This window comes from Mustela nivalis (assembly GCF_964662115.1).
Source record: "Mustela nivalis genome assembly, chromosome: 19".
NCBI lineage: Eukaryota > Metazoa > Chordata > Mammalia > Carnivora > Mustelidae > Mustela > Mustela nivalis.
The window spans coordinates 19,211,859-19,236,408 of NC_139038.1; the positions used below are offsets into that span (position 1 = coordinate 19,211,859).

General features: G+C 47.7%; 1 protein-coding gene across 3 annotated transcripts in view; it reads right to left on the bottom strand.

The window, feature by feature from the left end:
* Nucleotides 1–24,550, bottom strand: part of HS3ST4 (heparan sulfate-glucosamine 3-sulfotransferase 4) — a 388,551-nt gene that overhangs the window by 209,739 nt on the left and 154,262 nt on the right. Inside the window, exon 1 of one of the 3 annotated variants that reach the window (XM_082714708.1) lies at nt 3,438–3,565. The exons of 1 other annotated variant lie outside the window; for it this stretch is intronic. Coding sequence is in view for 1 of the 2 variants with exons in the window: in XM_082714707.1 (XP_082570833.1) it covers nt 3,438–3,597 (160 nt within the window). In the remaining variant the exon portion in view is untranslated. Of the gene's footprint in view, nt 1–3,437; nt 3,598–24,550 lie in introns of those variants that run through there. One more of the 3 variants, XM_082714707.1, reaches the window with a different exon arrangement.

Below are 24,550 nucleotides of genomic sequence, written 5' to 3' on the forward strand. Positions count from 1 at the left end.
TCTAGAGGAAAAGCAGCCAGAAACTGCTGGACAGGAAGCCAGCACAGTCCTCTGCTCGCTCACCGTCTTCCCTCCTCTCTCCTGGAACTGAAATGAAATTTCAGCAACAAAATCTCCTGCAGGGTAGAGCCAGGCAAGGGGCGCTTGCCTGGGTCTCCCAGGCACCTTCCTTTTGTTTTCCAGACTCCACCTTCCAGAAATTCACAGGAGGACTAACAACTAACTTGCTCTGGGGTTCGGGGGTAGGAATGGAGGAAAGCCTTCAAGGGTGTATTTAGTTCAGAGACCGTGTGTTAGTCCTAAGCTCTCTCTGAGCTCTGTAGTAGGGGGACACAAGCCACTAGTCCCTGGACTAAATTTACAGTGACTCTGTTTATCCATTTAGATCAGCACGAGAGAGGGACCGAGGCCAACTGCCTCAGTTTCTCCAAGGGGGCTCAGTAGCACTTCCAAGAGCAAAACCCTCTGAAGATACCAAGAGTGAAATAGTCAGAAGCAAAAGATTACCTGGCTAACTCTGCTCAGAAAGAACTTTCCATCGAGGCTGCGCCTACAGAGAAGACTCAGAGCCCTACAACTCTGAAGGCCCTGTCTGCTCACAGTAAAATGAACCACACAGTTAGTGTGACTTGTGGTTGATATACGCAAAACCGTGGCCACTGATTTCACTCAGATCTGAGTTCTTGGTTTCCCCTCCAAGATTCTACTGCTCCAGGGACCCATGCTGTTTGTTCCAGCCCACATGCAGCCGCCGAAGTCCCACCCCTTGGACCAGAACTTCAACAATCAGACTTCCAGGAATGTATCCCAAGGAAATGATCATGCCTGTAGACGTGTGGAGGTTTGACTACAAGGATGTTCATCTCACAATTAATTGTAATAATGAACAGTGCGAATAACTTTAAAAAGCCAACACCTGTCAGCACAGCAGAGGTGTGCAAATATTCATATTTAGAAAAGGTTCATCAAAATAAGACAGTGACTCTCTATCTACGAGGTGCGATTATGGGAGAATTTAAGTTTCCTGAGAGTGAGGGCTTAATTGATGTCCACCAGCCAAGTGAGAAGGCCCAGCTCCGGGGGCTGCCCTCACTCCTGACACCAAGTGCAAGTTTGGGAGGGTGGTTTCCCAAAGCCATCCCAAGGTTTGGTAACTCACTAAAAAAACTCAGTCACTGTTAAGTTGTGGTGCTCAAGGTTACAGGGAAAGGTTATAGGCTAAGATCAGCCAAGAGGAGGAGAAAGGGGAGCTTCCACAGTCTTCTCTCCATGGAGGAAGGTCGTCTTCCTTCCTCACGTCCATGTGCAGCAACGCATGTGGACTGTGGCAAACTAAGGCTGCTCCCGGAGCCTCAAGGTCGGAGTTTCTGTTGGCGCTCTCCTGTGTCGCATGATTCACTGCTCACGTAACTAATCTCTGTCTCCAGTCTTCACCCCTCTGCTGTGACCCAAAGTCCCCACCCCAAATCTCATCGTACATCTTCCTGGCATGGCTCACCCTCACCGAAATGTGGGGCCATCCCCCACTGTAAGTCATACACTGTTAGACCAGCCAGTGTGAGCCACGGTCCCAAACAAAGACAGTCCTATCAGGGACAACACTGGGTCGCCTGCCAGTAGCCAAGGACACATACCAGAGGTCTTGAGCAAGGCGAGATTCTTTGCTGTGCATTATGATAAATGGTAACAGTGCCTACTGATGATAATATTAAGTAGTTGTTCGAAATCTGATCCCAGATACCCAAGGAGCCAAAGAGTTGCTTTGGCCCATCCTTACCACCGGATGCCATCTAAACGGGCTCCAGCCTTTCACTGGGTCGCACCCCAGGTCCTCCATCAGGCTCAGAGCCTGCGGCCATTTTGCTGTAATTCCTATCGTGATTATATTGCCATTTTTAACCATGACAATTAGAATACTAGCTATCATCGCTAACACTGACAGTGTTCCAGGTATTGAGATGAATTGTTAACACATAAAATCAAATACTTTCACCTAAAAAAATTCTTCAATACATGCTAGCTTAGCCCTGGTTTTGTAGCTGAGAAAAGCAGACAAGAGAAAGGAGAGCTTTCTCCAAAATCTCATGTAAGAGAAGAGATGGAACTTCCACGGACACTCCCACGGGTCTCACCCCAAGTGCCCCTGACTTCTCTGCTGCCCTCAGCCCCTCCCCCACCCCCCAGGGACCAGTGCTGTCTGCTTCATGTCCTCATACCCTGGCCATCCCATCATCAACCTTGGATGATGGCCTAGAAAGTCAAGTGACCACCCAACAGAGGAGAGATATGTGGACATCTCCCAACGAAGCTGCCGTCACCATATGAAGTCCTTCTGGGCAACAGCGAACCCCAATCACAGACCCCAACAAGATCCCACCGTGCATTTCTCCCGAGTCACCACATAACCTGGACCCAGCCCATCCCCTGAAATTCAATTTCCTTTCGAGGGTCTACCCACCTCTCCAGGTGATCTTTACTGCCAGTCTCTGACACCTAAGAATTTTTTTTAAATAATTTGTCTAATGATAATCTAATCTGAATTTTATCTAATACATACTGACAAATCTCAGGTCCATCTGAGGAGTATTTTTAGGAGTTCTACATCCTTGGGGACTTCTCTGTTCATTTTTCCCTTTTTTAAAATGTTTCCCTTCAAAACTCCAAAGGGTTAAGTTTTCGTTGTGTTCCTTTCTTCAAAATGTGGAGGTGAAAACACCCACAACGAAGCTGAATGTCTTGGTCCCTAAGTGGAACAGGTTAGACAGGTTCCTCTATAAGGGGCTTTCCTGGGAAGGCGCAGGGTCCACGCCCCTGTGTCCTGGCTTCGCCTGTCCCGGCTTATGTATCTTTTCCTCTGGAGCAGCCCCTCCTAATGTCCTGCTTGCACTTGAGTCACTGTAGAAAAGCCTTAACCGTTCACTCTTTTGCTCCTGCTCAAAACACCAGCTGGTTCTTCTCACTTACCTCCCTGACGGGTGAGCCGTCTATGGTCGAATCACGGCGTGAGAAGACTCGCTTCCCTCTTCCCGTAGGACTTCCGGCACGATGAGAGGCAGGATACAGCCACCCCGTCCTCCCACAAACCCACTGAACTGTCCCAAAGTCTATAAAAATCCATTCTCGCAATCCTAACTGGAGGCGTACTCTTTATTTAAGAGACATACGAGCAGGGCAAACCTCCTTGTTGGGATGTCTCTATTCATCCCACATGCCTGTTCCTATTTCCGTTCTATTATTTCATCTATTAATTTAGCAACCCAAGTGCTCCGTGAGTTATTTAGCAATTACTGGGGGATGCATGGGTCTAACGCAGACGGGGAGGAGGTTGACAAATGCCCATTAGCATCGGGCCCAGTAATGGCCCCATAATGCCTCCTTGCACTTAGCCAGATGAAAGCAGCTATATATTGTAAGGAATTTTAAAGGGTGTCACAAACCTTAATTAATTCTCCGTGCTCTGGGAGGAGAGTATTTACTCCCATTTGGGACTCCGCTGTGCCGAGACGGTCGCACGTCACCGTATGAACACCATCCATCCAGTTCACCTTATACTCCATAGAAGTGGTTTCAAGCACATGTGCAGGGAGCCGTTCATTCCTTAAACAAATATTTATTACGTGTTAGCCACGTGCCAGGCACCGTGCTAGGCTGCGGGGAAGCCAAGCAGACACAGTCCCCGACCCAGTGGATCTGAGAGTCTCAGGAAGGAATTAACCGTTATGTAAATTCATTTCTTTAATGGAAAAATCACGTCAACATCCTGCTGAGTGATACACAGGAAAGGGGTGGTCTGGGGTAGCCTGGGGTCTCAGAGAAGTCAGGCCTGAGTTTGACTGTATTACCCATTATCGATTCGTTCCCTGGCCCTATCAGACAACTTTCCTAACCTTTCTAAGGCTGTTTCCTCATCCAGTATGGTGTCCACCCCACAAGTTTGTAGGAAAGATCAAGTGACCCAGGGCATTGTGCCTGCCCCCCAAAACGCTAAGTGCTTGATAAAGGTGAGCAGTTATGGCTTTAAGCAGTATTGTCTAGTAGCCTCTCAAACTGGGGATTCATCACTCATCTGAGGGAACATGGTAAGTTAAACCTGTAAGTAGCTCTGGAATCCTCCAGAATTAAACGGACCCCTGAAGGTCTGATAAATGCAATCGTGTCTAGAGTTAATACCAGGGATCTCGGCTAAGCCGCTGGAGACAGTGGCACCCACATATCGTCCTGCAGTGGCCTGGGGCTTTTCTGAGAGCAAGGAAGAGCTGGAAGAGAAAAGCACTGGGACCGGATCCTAACCAAAGCAGAAAGGACAGAGAATCCTGGCAGCCCTTTCCAAAGCCTGCCACCCGAGGCCCTAAAACACGGCCAGAAGAGTGCCTTCAACACAACAGCCAGGGGGAGGGCCAGCTCAGCCTCTGGCCCAATATTCAACGTTTCTATCAAGGGCTCGAATAAAGGCTGATCGGAATCTGTGTGTGCTACAAAGCTGGGACTTTATCTTATAGGCAATATGCTACATAATGGAATCGGCATCCCAGAAGACCTCCACCAGCTGGTATGGAAGGCGGAATCACACAACATGAAATGTAACAGAGATAAACATGAGGTCCTGCCCTGGGGGTCCAGCCACCATCTGGACAAGCCCTTAATGGGGACGCAGGTGTGAATGCACCTGGCAGGTTTTCATTACCTACAAGCTCAATAACCGTCTACAGTGGAACGTTCGGATCATCTGTGGTTGTATTACTTGAAGTAGAGCTTTTTGAGCAAGGGAGGTGAAGTTTCTGTTAGAGGTCTGGGTGTAGTTCTAGTACATATAAGCACTCATGAGCATCACTGAATAAATGCAATCAAGGAAGGGACAGAGACTTCCAAGTACAGGGGTTGAGATCAAATTAACATGACAAAAAAGGACTGGAGGTCAGGGTACACTACAGGACTGCTCTTTCTAAATTCTTAAGAAACCATAAAAACAGCGGCCAGATGTGGGCCTGGCAATGGGTTGAACACGTTGCACCTAACACCTCAATCAGCCCCAATCACAACTCCACTGCCAGTTCCCCAGAACTGGGAATGAGACCCGGAGACTGACAGAGGTCAAAGGGCACTCTGCCCAAGGTCACCCATCTGGTGAGTGGGTGAATCAAGGCTATGATCTGGCTGGCTGACTCCAGATTCGGCATGTTGACCAAGCTGCAAGGCGCCCTATGGAGCCATCCTTGGGTGAGGACTGACTAGAGAATTCGGGAAAGGGATGGGCTGCCCGCTGGCCAGCACGGCCTGGGTCCTCCTCCTCTCCGGCGCCTGGCTCGGAGTAAGTATTTAATTAGCACCTGCTGGAGAAACAAGTTACCGAACCAGGATAAACTGCAGAGCGACACAAGGAACTACTCCCTAGAGTGAGAATCGCCACGGTCCTCGATTTCGGGGACTGCCCTAACACAGTCCCCCCACAGAGTGGATGGAAACAACAGAATCATATTCTCTCTGGTTCTCACCGCTAGAGAGGGGAAAGCAGGGCAGTTCCCCCTCCAAAGGCTCTAGGGAAGAACGCTTCCTGGCAGTTTCCCGGTCTCTGGTGGCTGCTGGTCATGCTGCGGGCTCCTTGGTTTATAGCGGCGCGACTCCAGCTTCTGCCGCAGTCTGCACGTGGCCTCCCACGCCGGGGTGCATCTCTTCGGGGTCTCTGCATCTCTTCTTCTAAGGACACCAGTCACTGAATTAGGGCCCACCCTAATGCAGGAGGACCCTGACGGAACTTACTACATCTGTTTCCAAAGAAGGTGACATTCACCTGTTCCGCATGCACATGAATTTGGGGGGGACGCCGGTGGTTCCACCCAGGGCAATCACGGAATAGTGCGAGGCATGGTAGCAGCGGGCCAGGGCACAGTGCAGCCGCAGGGATGCTGGGGCACAGGTTTAGAGTTGCGTCGTGAGGACTTCGGCAATCAAATTAAGGGCTGATCTTAGATATCACCTTTGCGTTCAATAAACCTTTACGAATCCCGACTGGATTACCCAGCAGGAAATCATACGGTGGGACAACTCCAACAGGAGTTCCCTCGTTGGGGGCGGGTGTCTCAGAGCCCAGCTGGAGGCAGAAGTGCAAAGGTCTGCCAAAATGTGATCGAAAACGGAGTTTACTCTCACATGCTATGGAAGCATGGAGACTAAGGCAATGAAGTCAGCCTGCAGAGAAGACGGAAAAATAACTCAAGCATCCAACACGACCAGAGTTCTCCAGTCACACAGACTTGCCCCCCCCCCCCAAGATTCCAACCTTCCTCCTTCTACTAATAGCACAGAAACCTCCTTTGGGAAACAACTTCTCCATTCTCAATGGGGCTGATTGAGTAGGATGACCCTGCCCACACTCCCAGGGTTTTTAGGCGGGTCAGGACATCCCATGGCTTTGTCTAAGCAGAGGCAAAGAGAAACAAAGGCACACAGGCCGGGGGTGGGGGTGCAGAAAAGTACTGATTCCACCGCACTCTGTGCTAGAAGGACGTGAAGCTTGCAGCTGCTGGAACCATCTTGCAACTCCAAGGGGAGAATCTTGAAGTTGCCAAGAAAAACAGCAGATCCCGGGAATGGAGCCACTCACAAGAAGCATGGCCAAACGCTGGGTCCTGTTAGCATTCTTTATGTCCTGAATCAAACCGTACCAAAGCCAGACTGCCGCACGGACGCTTCATCAGGGAGTGAACAGATACATTTTATTTTGCCGGAGCCGGCACGGACTGGATTTCCTCGCACCTCCAGCCAAAGGGCTCCGGACGGAAACAGCAGTCCAGCAAGCAACAACCGCCTCTCAGAAGTCAGAGAGGCAGAAAGAGTGGGGTGTCTTCTAGAAATGGTTGAGAATTTAGTGTGGTTGGTGAGTGAGAGAAGAGATGGCCGAGGCCTCACTGGAAGGGACCTTAGATCAAAAGCTGGGTTTGGGTTTCATCGTGGCGTTTTTATATCCCTTCCAATTCTGAAATTCTTTGGCTTTCTGAGCTGTGTTCCAGAAATCTTTGCAAAAGAAAGGAAACATTAGTCCAAGAGTAGCAGTCTTGCCTGAATTACTGCCTTAGGTCCTAATGTGCCTGCTGTTGGGCATTTTATCTGTATCCATCAATCTGCAGGGAAGCTGGGAGTCAGGGGTAAAAATTACTACCCTGACTGCTGGGCCCAGGCTCCCTGCGTGTGCTGATCACACTCCTTGGCAATAACCCTCACAGGTGGCGGGAGCTGCACCCCTGTGGCCAAGTCTCTCTCTAGCCTCAGATACTTGCAATTCAGTCATGCGTAAAGATGCCAGAAACTTCCACCCTTGGGCTCCAGGGCATTGCTAAGCATAGGAAACAGTCGCCTTTCATGGGCGCGCCGTTCCCAAGCTCCATACTGGTCTTAGTGGTTGTGACGAACGAGGGGTGAGGTGCCCAGAGATTGCCAGCAGTGCCTTCCGCCCACTCCACAGAGGGTATGCGGGTACAGGTGACTGTGCCCAGAGATGACATGAGGTCTGCAGAGTGAGCGTGGACACGCAGGCTGGACTGGGCATTTGGATGCCGAGAGACCGCATGGTGGTCTCCTTAATGCCCCATGACGAATGCCACACAGAAGAGACAGTGCCCCCTCCCTCCTCTAATGGGACCAAGTAAAAGGGTAGCAAAGCTTCCAGACCCCCAGGTGTCCAAAAAGCAATAGCAAGAACCAGGGAAAATTTTTAAACAAAAGTGAAATTACAGAAGAGTTAGCTTTCGTTATCTGGTTCTTTCTTTGCTTGACAGTTATCTGTCTAATTCTCTGAAATGCAGGGTCTATAAGAGCAGCTTATTTAATGATAACAAACTGGTAAGACAACAAGGGGTCTACAAAGGGTCGGGCAGTATTGTGTGAGTGCACCACAGGCACGTGCGTATCAGTGTGTCTGATCCTCAGTAATCCCATGAGCTAGGTACTATCATTGGCCCCACATACAGATGAGTAAGCTGAGGCAGACGCTGGATAAGCTGCACAAGGTCAGTCAGCTGGTGTCTGGCAGAGCCAGCACTTGAACTCACAACAAACTGGCTCCAGAGTCCAAGTTCTAATTAGGGCTATGCCCAACCTGCCTTCCCACTGCCCAGAGCATTCGTTCGAGCAGCAGCTCCATCCCAGGTTCATTTCCGGGTGTTAGGGATGCAGCTATGAATAAAAAGAATCAGGAGTTCATGCAGCGTTTGCCGGGTGGATGACCAGGTGGACGTGTGGATGGACAGCGGGCTAGATGTACTGATGGGTGGGTGAGGAACAAGGTAGGATTCAGGAAAGGCTCTGCTGACTATCATGAGTGAGTGAGTCATCCGTAAGAGGCTGGATCTGTCTTCCGCAGCTTTTCTTCCTGTATTCGACAGTAATTCGTCAGTGGAATGCACGCAGGCCCCAGGACCAGAAACCTGGCTCTATCCTTTTAACATCCATGTGATCCAGAGCAATTCACTTAACCCACCCCCCCAGACCAGTCTCCTCACTTATAAAATGAGAATAACCCCAGCTACTCACAGTTGCTGGGGATTAAATGTTATTTGCTATTGTTTGGAGCCTGGTTCAAACATCTCTTTTCTGCAGCTCTCAGTTCAATTCAGTTCAACAAAATGTTTATGAAATGTGTCCTTTATGCAGACACTGTGCTGAGGGTAAGGCTCCAACACCAAATTAGACAAATGCAGCTCAAATAAATTTCAGTTTAGGGGAAAGACAGGAAAAAAACAAACATGTATTGTAAGTGCTCAGGGAAGTATGGGATGGTAAGTGGGGGTTAGATGGGGGGGGGTTAGATGTGGGGGGTTAGATGGGGGGGTTAGATGTGGGGGGTTAGATGGGGGGGCTTGATGGGGGGGGTTAGATGGGGGTGGAATTAGCCTGTCCTCCTTGATGCCCCACAGCACTCCCCTGGGCTGGAGATCACTATACGCATCTGCCGCCTGTTAAACGTGGCTCTTACAGAGATGCCCATGCAACCCTGAAAGAGGAATCCGTTGCACCAAATGGACATATGAATATGGATATGAGGAGAAAGGTGGATGGATGGATGACGGATGGATGCGTGGGTGGTCGGATGGGCGGTCGGATGGGCGGGTGGGTGACAGATGGACATGTGGGAGGTGGATGAAGGCACGGGTCGTTGGATGGGTGGGTGAGTGGGTGGATGTGTGGACAGATGGGTAGATGGATGCACGGACGGACGGGTGGATGGAAGGAAGTCAAAACAATGGTCCACACAAGAATAGCCAGGCGAACTTCGCAAGAGACACGGCCAGAAGCAAAACCCAGTCCATGCTGAGCTTATGTCCACGTATTTAAAAAACTGGACAGAAGGAACAGGAGCATCGGGGACAGATCTGGGGCAAAGCCAGAAACTGGGATAATACACAGAAGTTGGAAAAGAGGGCCCAGCTGCAGGAGACTGCACCAGCAAAAAGGTCTCTTGGGATAGCAGGACCCAGAGGATCAGGTGTGGCATATCACAAGGACAGTCACAAATGTCCCTCAGAGATGCACCTCCTCATGATAGGACTCTATGGCTCCTGTCATTAAGATGAGCCATAACTCATCTACTCTTTGTATCTGCCCTTGCCCACACGACTTGTCTTGGTCAATGGGACATTACCATGGTCAGAGGCTGAAAAGCACTTGTACATTGGAGTTTGCTCTCATGCTGCTTTGGGAACCCTGTGCCCACTGCTCCATGAACTGCCAGGCTCACTTAGCCTGCTACACGGCTGAGTCACTCATGCCTACTGCCCCAGCTGACAAAGAGCCAACAGTCAGACCTGAAAGTCCCAGAACAGGCTGTCTCTGCTGCGTTGGCCCCCATCAGGAAGAGCCGTCCCACTGGCCATGACGGGACAGGATCACTTCTACCATTTGTACCAGCAACTCTGGCGTGGTGGGAGGGAAAGCTCACTGAAACACAGGGGGCCGTGAAGAGCCAGACCCACTCCAGCAGGACGGTCAAACCAGCTCGTGTGGATGAGGCCCCTCCTTTCTATCCACCAATCCTCGGCGCAGAGATATCTTCGGCAAAATCACTTCTCACAGTGGGAGCACATGAGCCAACCACTCTCTGGAATCTGGGAGCCAGTACGCAGGCATGTATTTATCCCACTGCTTTTTTAACCACTGAATAATTTACTCCACAAGCAATCATGGTGCACCAGTATGGGTTAGGCTCTGCAGATAAGGTGGAAGGCAAGACAGACTGCGGTTGTGGCCCTCTGCGGTTACGCGATCTTATCAGGGGCTGGGATGGGGTTCTGATTCTGAGCCGGAAGAGGACTTGGAGCAGGAATGGAACGACAACCATGACCTGGCCTGACTCTGGGCCTTTAGCCAAAGAAATCCACACACATGCTGCCTGACAGCTCCCAGTACAGAGGAATTACCGCTCTTCACTCTGTGGGTAAGAGGACAGACTCTGGGGGGAGCCGCGTGGCTCAGATGTTTAACTATCTGACTCTTGATTTCGGCTCAGGTCACAGTCTCAACGTCATGGGATCCAGCCCCGCGACCGGCTTGGTGCTGGGCATGGAGTCTGCCTGAGAGTCTCGCTCTCCCTGTGCCTCTCTCCTCTAGCCACGTGCATGTGTGCACTTTCTCTTTAAAAAAAAAAAAAAAAAGGACAGACTTTGGAGTCCCACTGTCTGAGTATCTGAGTCTGAATTCAAGACTTACTATTCATGTCCGTGAATGTCTCCATCCTTCAGTTTTTTCTGTTTAAACCTGGGATTTATACATGTTGCTACTTCCCAGGGCAGTTGCAAACACTGACGATATATGACCTATCGCAGGGGAATACCTGGTTCACCATGGGGGTTTAGGTTACTATCCTCCTTCCTTGCTCCTGATCCCACTCTTACTTCTCACTCTATGAGGCTTTTTTTTTTTTTTTTTTTTTTGCCCCAACCTGGATTTGCATTCCCCCATTTAGATCTGGGCACCCTCTCTGAGGAGGCCAAGAAAATACACCTCTCAAATGCCAGGCCACGGGGGGCGTCACTGACGGGGAGCTCTGGCACGAGGACTCTCCACTGGCCTGCCCAGATTCCTTTTACAACTGTGTCTGCAACCAATTCTCCCCAAATGTCTCCTTCACCTCCTCCCCGGACGTCAGGCCTCCACTACAGTCTGAACACCGTCCCTGCCACTCTCACCTGGTCCCACTTGTCCTCCACATTCTCCCCAAAACCTCATGTGTCTCTCATCCTGTATCGGCATTGGCTTCTGCTCCTTGGAGGACCCCCAGCACACTCTGACACTGAGTCCTACCTGCCCTTCTTCTGATTTCCTCTGCTTATTGCTACCACAGGCAATATCCTCCCAAATGGCCAGACTTTAAGATCTAGAGAACCTTGCTCTTCCTGAAACAGGAAGAAGAGCCAGCTGTCTCCCCCACCCCATGTCCTTTCGCCTCTACCTTAAAATACAGCCAGAACCCAACCACGTCCCCCACGCTAGCACCTCGGTCCCGCACACCATTCTTTCTTGCTTGTACCATTGCAGTAGTATGCTAGCTGACCTCCCCGTCGCTGCACATGCCCTTCTTCACCCTACTTCACTAAAACAAAGCGATCCCATCAAGGCTAAGTCAGATGATGGAGCGCTTCTGCTTAATGTCCTCTAACAGATTCCCACCTAACTCAGACCAAAAGCCAAAGTCCTAGCAAGGCCACAAATGGCCCCTCCGTGACCTGCTCCCACCTGCCAACTGGCTCATTCCACTAGATCTACATTGGCCTCTTTTTTGTTCTGCGGCTCCCCTCTTCGGGTTTCCTCACTGATGCTGCCCCTCTATAAAGCTCTTCCTGACGACAAGCATTTGATTTCGCTCCCTGGCTTTACCCGAGTGCCACCTTCTTAGCAAGGCCCTCGCTGGTTACTCTACCTGAAATTCCAAACTTCCCCTCCCCACCCCTTTCACTATTTTGGTTTTGGTTTCCTAACCCTCCTCACTAGGTAACATAGTTTGCCTTTGACTTATTTCTTCTTTCCCCAGGAGAATGTAGGTTCCACGACGGGGTAATTTTTGTTTGCTGTTGTATCCACGGTACCCTAGAGTGTGGTGCCTGGCGCGGACCGAGGGGAGGGAGGGAGGGAGGGATGGACAGAGCGTTCGAGAGAGAACAGGACGGAGTGAAGGAGAGGGGAGGGCGGGAAGGACAGAGGGACAAGGGTAGAGGTGAGGGCGAGGGAGGGGTGAAGTGGGGGGGGGAGGGGTGAAGTGAGGGGGGGGAGGGAAGGCGGGAGGACGCAGGGTGGGCTGGAGGGTGCGCGGAAGATGAGAGGAGGCAAGGAGAGAAGGGATGAGAAGGGGCTGACCAGGGGCTGGAAATGCCACAAGGCTCAGCAGGGAGAAGCAACCTGCCATCGGCCACGGACACTAAATCCGCAGACTTACCCAGAAAACATCCTGCCCTCATTTCACTAAGTGACCCTTTCGGGCCCTGACTTGAGCGGGATAATGGAAGATCGGATAGGCTGCGACTTCTACTCACTAGTATCCCAAAGGGGGACATGAACACTCCAGAAGGCCCAATACTTTAGCGTCAGAGATCTGAACCCTGGTCCTGTGCAGTCTTGGCCAAGTGACTGAGCCTTCTTTTCTTTACCTCTAAAGTTAAGATAATTTATTTATATAGGAAGATGACCACAACGATGTTCTAAGAAATAAGATGACCTTACACCAAGGGCCTAGCAGAGTCTGGGACTTCATAAGCGCTAGTATGACTCCTAGAGACAATTTCTTTGGTGTCTCAGTTTCCCCACTTGGAAAGCCCACCTACTAATGCGAGTTTCTGGGAGAACCACATTGGTTGACGCCAGGCTCAGACTGAACGACCCGGTAAATGTCAGCCGTGGCACCGGCTGTGCTGCTGAAGAGGACCCGCTCCGAGGACCTGAGGCCTCGAAGGTTCGCCACCAAAAGCCACCAAACTACGGGGCCCTCCCTGTAATGCTGAAGTGTCCACTTCATAGTCACCTAGTTTGCATCTGAGAAACCAAGTCCCAAAGAGGTCAAATAACTTGCCCAGAGCCCCCAAGCGTGCGGGTGGCAAAGCCAGTGCTGAACCCACGATGAGAGGGAGGCCCCCACCACCTTCCACACCTCTCGCTGCTCCCCAGATCCCAGAGGCCACCGCGATCACACCCACGCTGCAGGGAGTGGGGTGCCCCAGCCTGTCCTTCCGTACTCCCACTAAGAGCCGGCTTTTCCTGCACCATCCAGACTTTCTCCTGCTCCAGGGGAATCTGTACTCTCACACCAGTACTGTGGTTTCCCCACAGGGAGCAAATCACCAGCCTGGTCCCCCGGGCTGTGACGCAGGTAAATGCAACCCCCCCCGCCACCCGGAGCAGATGGCTGCATGTGAGGCAGCTTTCCTTTCACTCCTTGCTGATAGCCCAAGAACCTTCAGTAATTACTGCTATTATTCTTACATTAAACAACAGTAAACTAAGAATTCCAAAGGTACAGGGAAGAGAGAAGTACACACAGACGCACGCACACACACACTTTATGCCACAGGAATTCTTGGAGGCTGTGAGGCAGACAAAGACAAAAGGAACGCCATCCTACTGGTGAACCTGTCTACACACAGATTTTTTTTTTTTTAAAGATTTTATTTATTTATCAGAGAGGGGAGGGGGGAGAGCGAGCACAGGCAGACAGAATGGCAGGCAGAGGCAGAGGGAGAAGCAGGCTCCCTGCCGAGCAAGGAGCCCGATGCGGGACTCGATCCCAGGACGCTGGGATCGCGACCTGAGCCAAAGGCAGCTGCCCAACCAACTGAGCCACCCAGGCGTCACACAGATTTTTTGCATCTGCTTTCCTCAGACAGACAGAGGCCCTGTTTATTAACCCTAGCGTCCCTGCAAAGAACGGTGGGGGCAGGCCACAGCCAAGGGTCACAAGGGCACTCTCTGCTTCCCTCGATTCCAGACCAGCGGACAGTCAATCCCCACACTTGCTCTTGAAGGCAATTACTCACAAGGAGCTTAGCTTCCACATGAAATGCTCAGTTTTTCCTGTTTGAGTTCTGAACCTTTCAAAGTGAGGGCTCAACCAATGGTCTGTTTGTGAAATATTTTCTTCTCCCACTTAAGCAGTGGATGCATTTCTTGTTCTTCGAAAACAACCCTGAAATCTAGCAGACTGCTGCCCTGTGTCAAGGTGGTCCTGGGCATCTGTGGCAGGCTGATCCAAGGACATCTGCTATCGGGACTGAGGACTCCTACGGAGGGAAGGGGAAGGAGAAGAACAGAAAAGCAGGTTGTGCTGCCTGCTGTTCCTTCCGGATTTAGTATCTCACAATGAATCTTCAATTTGGGGGGGGGGGGGGGGGAATCAACTTTTTGGCAGAGAAGTCACCATAGCCGCCGAAGCTTTAAGTCTGTTCCACTCCCTTTGCAGGATTCCAAGGCAAGTGGCTGGGGCCTGGTGGTTTTCACCGTGACAGCAAGCATCTTCGCTCAGGTGGGAGGCAGGCAGAGGTAGAACAGTGAGGAGGCAGGGGAAGATTCGGACTTTGTTATACGTGTGTATCTGTAGACACCTCCTCCCAGGGTCCCTACTCGCTTATTGTCTTATCTCAAAGGAACACTCTGAAGGAGGAATATACATACCTACATCTCCATACTTCCCTGACTCAGTTTACCTACCTACCCACCCACCCATCTATTATCTATTTATCTGCCTGTCTATTTTACAGCCGAGTAAACCGACTGAGCTCCTGGGACGACATGTCAGGCTCCATGAGCTGCAGCCACTCACGTGGACACAGGGGAGGGCGGATTAACTCAGCTCCCCGCTGTGACTGTCCTTCATCAGGACCCCACCGACTCAGTCATTCCCGATCTTGACTGTAAATGGGGTCACTCCACCGGCATTCACGGAGCACCTGTGATCTGCCAGCCCCGGTGGCCACTGAGTCCGCGGGGTCAAAACCCCCAGAAAAAAATGCCTTAGTAGTTCTGTGAACATCAAGCGATTGTGTGTGTGTGTGTGTCTATATTGAAGGTGGAGAGAAAAATCATGCCAATCTGAAACAGAGGGATTACGCTGTAGCAGAATGTTTGGCTAGATTAAAGGATTCAGTCTTAACTAACAACACGGGATCCTAAAACCACGCAGGCAGAGCTATGGAGACACCAGATTCTCCTCTCAGGAAGAGTTCCCAGCCCAGGGCTTCTGCTCATTTCTCCTCTTCCAGCCCGGGCCAATCAACAGCACAGGAGAAACAGCAGCACTGGCTCCTCCTCTCCACAGGTTCTGACTTCCCCATTCCTCTCCTTCCCCCGCCCCCTCCCCCACCACCCTCCTCTGCGAATCCTCCTTGAGCCTTCAAGGAATGTCCTAATCTCACCACTGTTCTGTAAGCAGGACCCCAGAACCCAGGGCGGACATTAGGTTTATGGTTTGAGAGGTCTTCTTTACTCTGAATGGACAGTGGGATTTTCAGGATGGATGGATGGACTTACTCTGAAGTTGGTTTTAACTCTACTAAAGCCTGTATGACCGGGATTGGAGGGATGAGCCTTCCTGGAGACTGGGGTCCCTAAAGATGTACAATGAAGATGAGGTTCACAGAAGCCAATGGGATGATGTTCTGACTATTCAAATTCCTCACACAACAAGATCCCAGTACGTGGAAGAAGGAACCCGACTGCCTCCTCAGCAGGAAATGCCACCTTGACTGTGTAAGGAGAAGTCATCTTGGGCGCCTGGGTGGGTCAGTCATTAAGTGGCTGCCCTCGGCTCAGGTCATGATCCCAGGGTCCTGGGATCAAGCCCTGCACTGGGCTTCCTGCTTGGCAGGGAGCCTGCTTCTCCCTCTGCCTGCTGCTTCCCCTAGTTGTGCTCTCTCACTCTAAAATAAATAAATAAAATCTTAAAAAAAGAAGAAAAAAAGGAAATGCTACCTTAACGGTACAAGAAAAAGCCATTTCAGGGCACCTGGTGGCTCAGCTGATTAAGCATCTGACTTGGGCTTGGGTGGTGATCTCAGGGCCCTGGGATTGAGGCCCACTCCTGGTCCCACCGGGCTCCATGCTTGGGGATGGGGGAGTCTGCTTCAAAAATAAGCTCTCTTAGCACTAGGCAAGTCTGCAGGTCCATGAATGATTTAGAAATACAAGTAAGCACACGTGTATGTCATAGATGAGACAAACAACCGCTGTTACAGGATGAACTATGCACCCCACCCCCCCAAAACTTCGTATCTTGAAGCTCTAGCCTCAATACCTCAGAATGTGACTGAATTGGGAGACAGTGCCTTTAAGGAGGGGACTAAACTGAACCGAGGCCATCAGCATGGCCCTGAATCCAATCTGACTGGTGTCTTCATAAGAAGAGAGGAGAACACTCAGAGATACACCAGGGGCATCACGCCCAGAAGAACGACCATGTGAGGCGGTGGCAAGAAGGCAGCCATCTGCAAACCAAGGCGGGGGCTGGGGGAAGGGGTGAAAACAATCCTGCTGACATTTTGGTCTTGGGCTTTTGGCTCCAGAACTGTGAGAAAAGAAATTTCTATTGTTTAAGCAACCCAGTCTGTGGTATTTTGTTACGGCAGCCTGAGCAGACTAATACATGGACACGTTGGGTAAAATGAGGTTGCACTCTAGGAAGTTTTTACACACAAAGCATCCACGTTCAGGTGACTGTAAGGAAAGAGATTTTTATTTTTATTATTTTTTTAAAGATTTTATTTATTTCTTTGAGAGAGCGAGTGAGTGAGCATGAGCAGGGGACGGGCAGAGGAAGAAGGAGAAGCAGATGCCCAACTAAGCATGGAGCCCTACGAGAGGCTGAGATCATGACCTGAGACAAAAGCAGAGGCTTAACACACCGAGCCACCTAGGCGCCCCAAAGGAAAGAGATTTTTAAACCACTAGTGATCCAAATTAAACGTTTTTTTCCAGGAAAATATATTATATAACATCTTTCTGTAAAATCTAAACAATGTTTAATTCCAGTGGATGACTTAATCTTTTAAAACAAGATTGAGTTGTTTCTTTTTAATACAATTGGTCAAAACCATAAGACTTTTAGAGTATTAAAAGAAGAGAGAGAGAGAGACTTGAGACTTTCAGAGTCTCGTAATGGAGAATACCACCGTGTGATTGTAGAAGAGAAAAATCTTAAATAAGACCCAAGGTGCTGGATTCATAAAAGTAAAGAATAATAAATTTCATTCCATTAAACTTAAGAAGTTGTATACATCATAAAACATCATTAAGAGAGAGAAATGTCAAGCCACACACTGGGAAATATACTTCAAACACATAAAACTAACAAAGAATTCATACCCAGGATAAACACATCAGTAAGAAAATGGACTACATGATTTTTTCTAAATGAGTCAAATGCTAGATCACATAACACAAAAAAAGAAATCCAAATAACCAAATAAATAAAAGAGAGACAGTGAAGAAAGGGTCCCCAACTTCATTAGAATCAGAGAAATGCAAAATCGAAACCACCACAAGCTACCACGACACATCTTTGGCAAAGAGGAACAATTTGAACAGTATCAAAAATAAGCAATACGAGGCAACAGCAGTAACAGCCATACACGGAGGGCGGGAGTAAAAATCGAGAGAACCACTTTGTCAAGCAGTTTGGCATGATTCCCCGAAAATGAAGACACAAATACCCAGTAATTCGGCATCTCTCCTTCTGGAGAAACTCACGCACACGCGCCCCAAAATCCAAGAGAAACTCACGAGCGCACGCCGAGTGCAGGTGCGAGAACCTTCATAGTTACTGTGATCTAATAAGAAACAGAGATTTGGGTCTTCATCCTTGGCTCCTGGCATCCCCAGCTCCTAAAATCTTTGTAGTTTCCTAAGTGACAAAGGAAGTAGGAGCATTGTTTGTTCTACCATTTTGGTCTTTGACCCTAGTTCCTGACACAGAACTCCTAAACCCCCAGGGAAATTCCTAGGTGACAAGAACAGCTTTTCTTATAATGAGGGTGACTCGAGCAAAACCCCTGCGTCCCGCCAGGAGGTCACGACGTGTAAAGAAGAGATAGAGAGATGGATATGATGTAACTCACTTGATCTTTATTGGGACGAGGTCCGCAACACTATCGTGGTCCGGTCACGGTCCGCTGAAATTGTCACGGAGAAGGAGACGTCGCCTCACAATCTAGACAGAGAGGTCACCGCAGAAGTTGAGACTAAGAGCCAGCGAGTGGTTGGCAACAAAACTGTCGGGGCGTCGGTAACACCGGCGATGATGTCCTCCCCACAGGGAACTCGCTTCACCTCAGTCCAACCCGATGCCTCTTTATATACGGTGCTAGGTCTCCTTCGAAAACACATTACATCACTTATTTTTCTCATGCTTGCACATCAAAAACACACACATGTCAAAAACATTTTTTGGTCTCTACGATATCGTAGAAGTAAAAAATGTTTACAACTTTTTGCTCCACGCTAATCTTATCACTGCACGCATATGGTTTAGGCTCACTTGCTATGTGGTTAGTTTGCAACTTGTTTCTGTTTTTCATTTAGTAGGAGTTTGCTCTTACTATATATTATTTATTTATTCATATATGTATTACACTTTATTTATGAAAGGTTCGTACTCACTACAGAGGGGATTCCTGATGGGCCCCTAGAGCTCCTGGGTGAGGGCTTCTGATGTCGTGATTCACTGTAAGAAATGTATTTCGTTTCATTCCCATTTCTAGCATAGAGCTCCTAAAGCCCTTAGAATTTCCTAAGGGGAGGGGTCTTTGTATGTAAATGGGGTGACACGGGAATGGCACCTAAGGATGGGGCGACTGGAGGCCGCGGAGGGCAGATAGTCACAATAGCAACCATGCAGTTCTGTCTCGTTTTCCAGGTGGAGGAAATGTCATCAGAGAAATAAGACCACTCAGCTGTTTAAAGCAAAGTCCTAGGAAGGCCAGATCAGAAAAACTGGGCCTTGGTTTTCTCAACTATAAAATGGACATGAGTATGCTGTTACCCTACCGTACAGCCATGAAGACAATACATGTGGAACAGTCTTGATAGAACAGGCCTGGCTTTGCCTACTGATCCCCAAAAAACCCATTTTTTATTTTTTAAGACTGATTTATTGATTTGAGGGGTAGAGGAGCAGAGGCGGAAGGAGAGAGAAAAATCCTCCAGCGGAGCATGGAGCCCAATGCAGAGCTTGATCCCAGGACCCCAAGATCATGACCTGAGCCAAAATCAAGAGTCAGATGTTTAACTGAGCCATCCAAGTGCCCCCAAAATGCATTTTTAAAACAGTAAGTTCAAAAAGCCAAGAAAGTGTGATCTATGGGAGGAAAATGTTGGGAGTGACCCCTGTGTTGTGGGAAATGATGTGCAGAGCACCGGACATATTCAGACCTAAAATAACCAAATACAAAATACTGCAAGGCCCTGGGCTACTCTCAAGTTAAAAACCTCTAGAGTTACAGAAAGAACAGCTAGTCAGAAAGAGAAAAGACACACACACAATGTTCAAAGCTCTATATAAGGAAGAACTACTAAAATCATATGAAAGCGGTAGGTAAAATTTATACCGCCAATCTTAAAAATCCATGCAAAATGAATGACTTCGTCAGAAAATATAAGTTACTGAAATTGACTCAAGAAGAGGTAGAAAACTCGAATAGACCAATAACCATTGAAGAAATTGGAAATGCTGTCAAAAAAGTACTCAAAACGAGGTACCAGTGAAAGCAATTTGGGAAGAGCTATTAAAATTAAAAACACACATACCTTTCAACTCAGAAATTCCACTCCTGGGAGTCTATCAGACAGAAATGAAAGCGCCCGAACCTACGAAATGTGTGAGGGTTGGTCAGGCAGAATCATTTGTAGAAGCAAAAAAGCAGGGGACAAAGTGCATACTTGACCACGGAAAATCATGCACTCGTTAAAGAAAAAAAACTAGATTTTTATCAGCTGATCTGCACAATGTATTGACAGTGAAAAAGGCAAGAAGCAGAGAAGCACATATGTTTTCCAGGTTTTGCGGAACAATAATCAAAATAATCCCCTGTGTTTGTGTGTACGTGCACGCCCGCACACATGTATTTGTCTAATTTTATTAGCATAGAAAAGGCTGCAGCGAGCTATGTACCAGGCCGTAAGCCCTGGTTATAGAGTGAGTGTTGGGGAAATGAGCTGGGAAGGAAAGCAGAGGGAAGGTTAAAAAAAAAAAAAAGAAAAGAAAAGAAAGGAGTTCAGCAAAACAGGAGAAACAGAAGATTTCATGTAAATCAATGATTCCATGATAAAATGTTTTCATGCTATAACTCCTTTTATGTATAATTATATAAGTACCTTTTTGAATATGCATATGTCTGCTTGTCTGTTTTGTGTACATTCATGAGCACCAGAAGTGAAAGTAAAAACACAAAAACAAAAACAAATAAAAGACACCCCCCCCCACCCATGCTTTTCACAGACTTCTGCCAAAACTAGGGGTGTCTGGGTGGCTCAGTGGGTTAGGTTAAAGCCTCTGCCTTCGGCTCAGGTCCTGATTCCAGAGTCCTGGGATCCAGTCCTGCATCAGGCTCTCTGCTCAGCTGGGAGCCTGCTTCCTCCTCTCTCTCTGCCTCTCTGTCAAATAAATAAAATCCTTAAAAAATTAAAAAAAAGACTTCTGCCAAACCTTTAAGATACAATAAAGCCCTAAAACTGAGAAGGCACAAAGTCGCTCTGCTAGTTCTGCGAATCCTGAAGACAAAGCTGTACAGACACAAGACACAGGCTGATGAAAAACTAGAGCCCAGTCCCACTAACAGACAGAAGCAAACTCTGAGCCAATCCTATCCAGAGTGTACAAGAGTCATACATCTTGACCAAGCAGGGCTCACACAAAAAATGTGAAGACACTACAGGTTTCAGTTCCAGCATAGAAAGAGATTGAAAGTTATTACTTCCATCCTTACAACAAGAAACAGTTGAAGAGATGGAAAATCAGTGACTTTTCTTGGCTCCATGAAGGAACTAGGGGGCAAACCTCCACCTTGTAATCCGCAGAAACAGGTGAATTCACAGAGTTACGGTCAAGGTCTGCTCACCTAGAGCTACAGACGTAGACACACCTAAATGATCACTTTGTCAGGTTGCTGGAGGCCAGGTGTGGACTTGTGTGCCACTGAGACACTCCTGGGGACCCTAGTCTTAGGGTGTCCCCGATTCTCTGACACCGACGGGGCATAGGACGAGTCAGTTCTGACACCACCCAGAGTTAGTGCAGACCCTGTAGGTTAAAGGGCTTAGTCCAGCAAGACTGCTCCACTTCAAAGGCCAGCCACAAATGGGGCACCTGGGCTATTTCTGCCTAGCGAACTACAAATCTGGGGGTTCTCCTGACTGCCCCCTTAGATCCTATAATTTATCAGAATGACCCACAAAACTCAGAAAAATACTTCATTTACATTTACCAGTTCACTATAAACAGTATTCCTCAGGAACAGCCAAATGCAAGGAAGGCACGGGACAGGACACGTGGTCCCCATGACCTCTCTGGGCTGCCACCCTCTCAAGTGCATCAGTGTGTTCATGAGCCCAAAAGCTCTCAGAACCCCACTGTAGTAAAGGGGTGTTTGTGGAGGCTTCATAACACCGCTGTCATTGGCCTCGGGTGACTGAACTCTTCCCTCCAGCCAGCCATCTCTCCCCGGACATCGGAGATAGGAGGTGTGAGGGCAGATCCAACCTTCTAATCAGGACTTTGTCTTTCTGTAACCGGTCCCCACCCTGAAGCTACCTCCTGGGCCCCAGTCAGGAGTCATCTCATTAGCATACAAAAGGTAGTAAATTCCACGGATCTGGGGGCCTCTGTGCCAAGAACTGGGGGCAAAAGAGCAAATATTTTTTTTACTACCATAGGGGCTCCCCCAATACATTCGAAGGTTTTACCTCCAGAAACCCCATCAGGTTTTCACACTGAAAAGAAGTGCAAAGGAAGATCAGCTTGTGGCTTTTGTTGGGGGAGAAGGGAGAAGAATCAGCAGCCATGCAGAAGAGCCCAGAGTCTTCTCCAAGACAAAGGACCACTCTCCAGAGGATGAAACCCTGGTTGTTTTATCCCACCTGGAGGAAGGGCATTCCATCACTCTAGAAACTTGAAGGCCCTGGCAACTACAGCCACAGCAAACATTAAACACAGCCCAGCCCATAGCCATGTTAACATGAAACTTCACACTGAAGGTCTATTTATCTCGGTTCCTATAACCCAATAGATCACATCCAACTTTCAACAAAAAATTATGGGGCACGATAAAGGGCAAAGAATGAAAGGACTGATCGACTCCGTGGTTTCTATTCAGGGAATTTACTGTATCACAGATCAAGAACACATTTGTATGATCATTCAAACAGACACCAGAAAAGCATTTCCACTATTACTTTATTTATTTGAAAGAGAGAGCACGTGTACCAGTCAGGGAGGGGTGGAGAGGACAGAAGGAGCAGGAGAGTGAGAATCAATCCCAAGCAGACTCCATGCTGAGTTCAGAGCCTGATGTGGCACTCAATCCCACCGCCCTGAGACGGGACCTGAACTGAAATCAACAGTGAGACGCTCAACCATCTAAGCCACACACGTACCCATTTCTGCTTTTTTAAAATGAAAACTATTTCCCAACTCACGAAAGTGTAGCTACCAAAAATCTAAAATAAATGCCAGCATGGGGCACCTGGGTGGCTCAGTGGGTTAAGCCTCTACCTTTGGCTCAGGTCATGATCCCAGGGTCCTGGGATCAAGTCCCGCATCGGGCTCTCTGCTCAGCAAGGAGCCTGCTTCCCTCTCTCTCTCCACCTACTTATGATCTCTCTTGCTATGTCAAATAAATAATAAATAAATCGATATATAACATTTTTTTAAAGCCAACATAAAAAATACTTTCAGCAAAGACAGGAAAAGACAAAATTCTGATATCATATAACATTATTCTAGAGTTTGAAAAAAATACAACAAGGCATGTAAAGGAGGAGAAAAGAAAAGATGAAACAGACATTATTAGTGTAAGGTATGATTTGTTACCTGGAAAAGTTAAGAAAATCAACTGAAAGATTATGCTAACTAATATTAAAATCCAATTAGGTGGCCAGATACTTTATAAATACACAAAAGTTGTTTCCTCAGCTGCACATAAAGAACACTAAATCAAAAGGATTAATTGAGAAGATATATCTTCTTCAAGCAAATGAGATACATAAGAAAAAATAGGCAAGACAAATAAAAAGAAAATTGTATACATATTTGGCAGTATCTTAAATTTTATGGAAGAATCTGTAAGATCTGAATAATCAATAGAGCAAGTATTTAAAATCTCTCCCTAGGGGCGCCTGGGTGGCTCGGTGGGTTGGGCCTCTGCCTTCGGCTCGGGTCATGGTCTCGGGGTCCTGGGATCGAGCCCCACATTGGGCACTCTGCTCAGCGAGAAGCCTGCTTCCTCCTCTCTCTCTGCCTGCCTCTCTGCCTACTTGTGATCTCTCTATCTGTCAAATAAATAAATAAAATCTTTAAAAAAAATAAAATAAATAAAATAAAATAAAATAAAATCTCTCCCTAAATGTATCTACAAGTTCAGTGCTCTATCAATTAAATTCTCAGCAATTTTTTAACAAAAATTAAAAAGCTATCTTTAAGAAAATATTTTTTTTAAGGTTTATTAACTTGAGAGAGAGAGCATGAGGGACAGAGGGAAAGGGAGAAGCAGACTCCCTGCCCAGGAGGGAGCCCGATGTGGGACTCCATCCCAAGATCCTGGGATTGTAACCTGAGCCAAAGGCAGCAGCTTAACCTACTAAGCCACCCAGGCGCCCCTGAAGAAAATATTTTTTTTTAATAATAAAAATTCTGTTTAAAAAAAAAAAGCAGTGAGCAACACACGTTGTGCTATCAAAAAAACATAAGGAAGCTTTTAAAAAAAAAGGCAATTAGGTAACCAAAGTCATTTAACAGGTTGTGTTGCAGTTGTAAAAACAGAGAAGTAGATTAGCAAGACACAGTTGAGTTCAGAAAGAGAATCATGACTTAGAGGAAACTTTGTATACCAAAGAGGTGGCACTGGACTTCAGAGTAGGAGTAGTAGTAGTAGAACCAATGTTGAAAGCTAGAGTTGGGACAAATGACTATATATTTGGAAAATTTAAATGATATGCATCCTTCACACTGCACACAAAATATTAAACTGCAGCTGAATTAAGGATCTGAACATTAAAATTAGATTAAAGGACAATACAGAATTAATACTTTTAAAATCTTAGGAGGGGATAAAGCAGTAATCAATGAACAGTAGAAAGAATCAATAAAAGAAAATACTGGTTTTATCCTGTGATTAACTTAAAACTTCTGTTTGACAGAAGACTCTAGAAAGAAAATTACATGGTCATGACAAGTTACATTCTGTAAGATATTATTTGCATCCCATATGATAGACATAGGATTGAAATCCAGAGTATTTCAAGAACTCCTACAACAGATTTTTGAAAGAAATAAGACTATTCCTATTTTTTTTAAGTGGGGGTAAATATACAT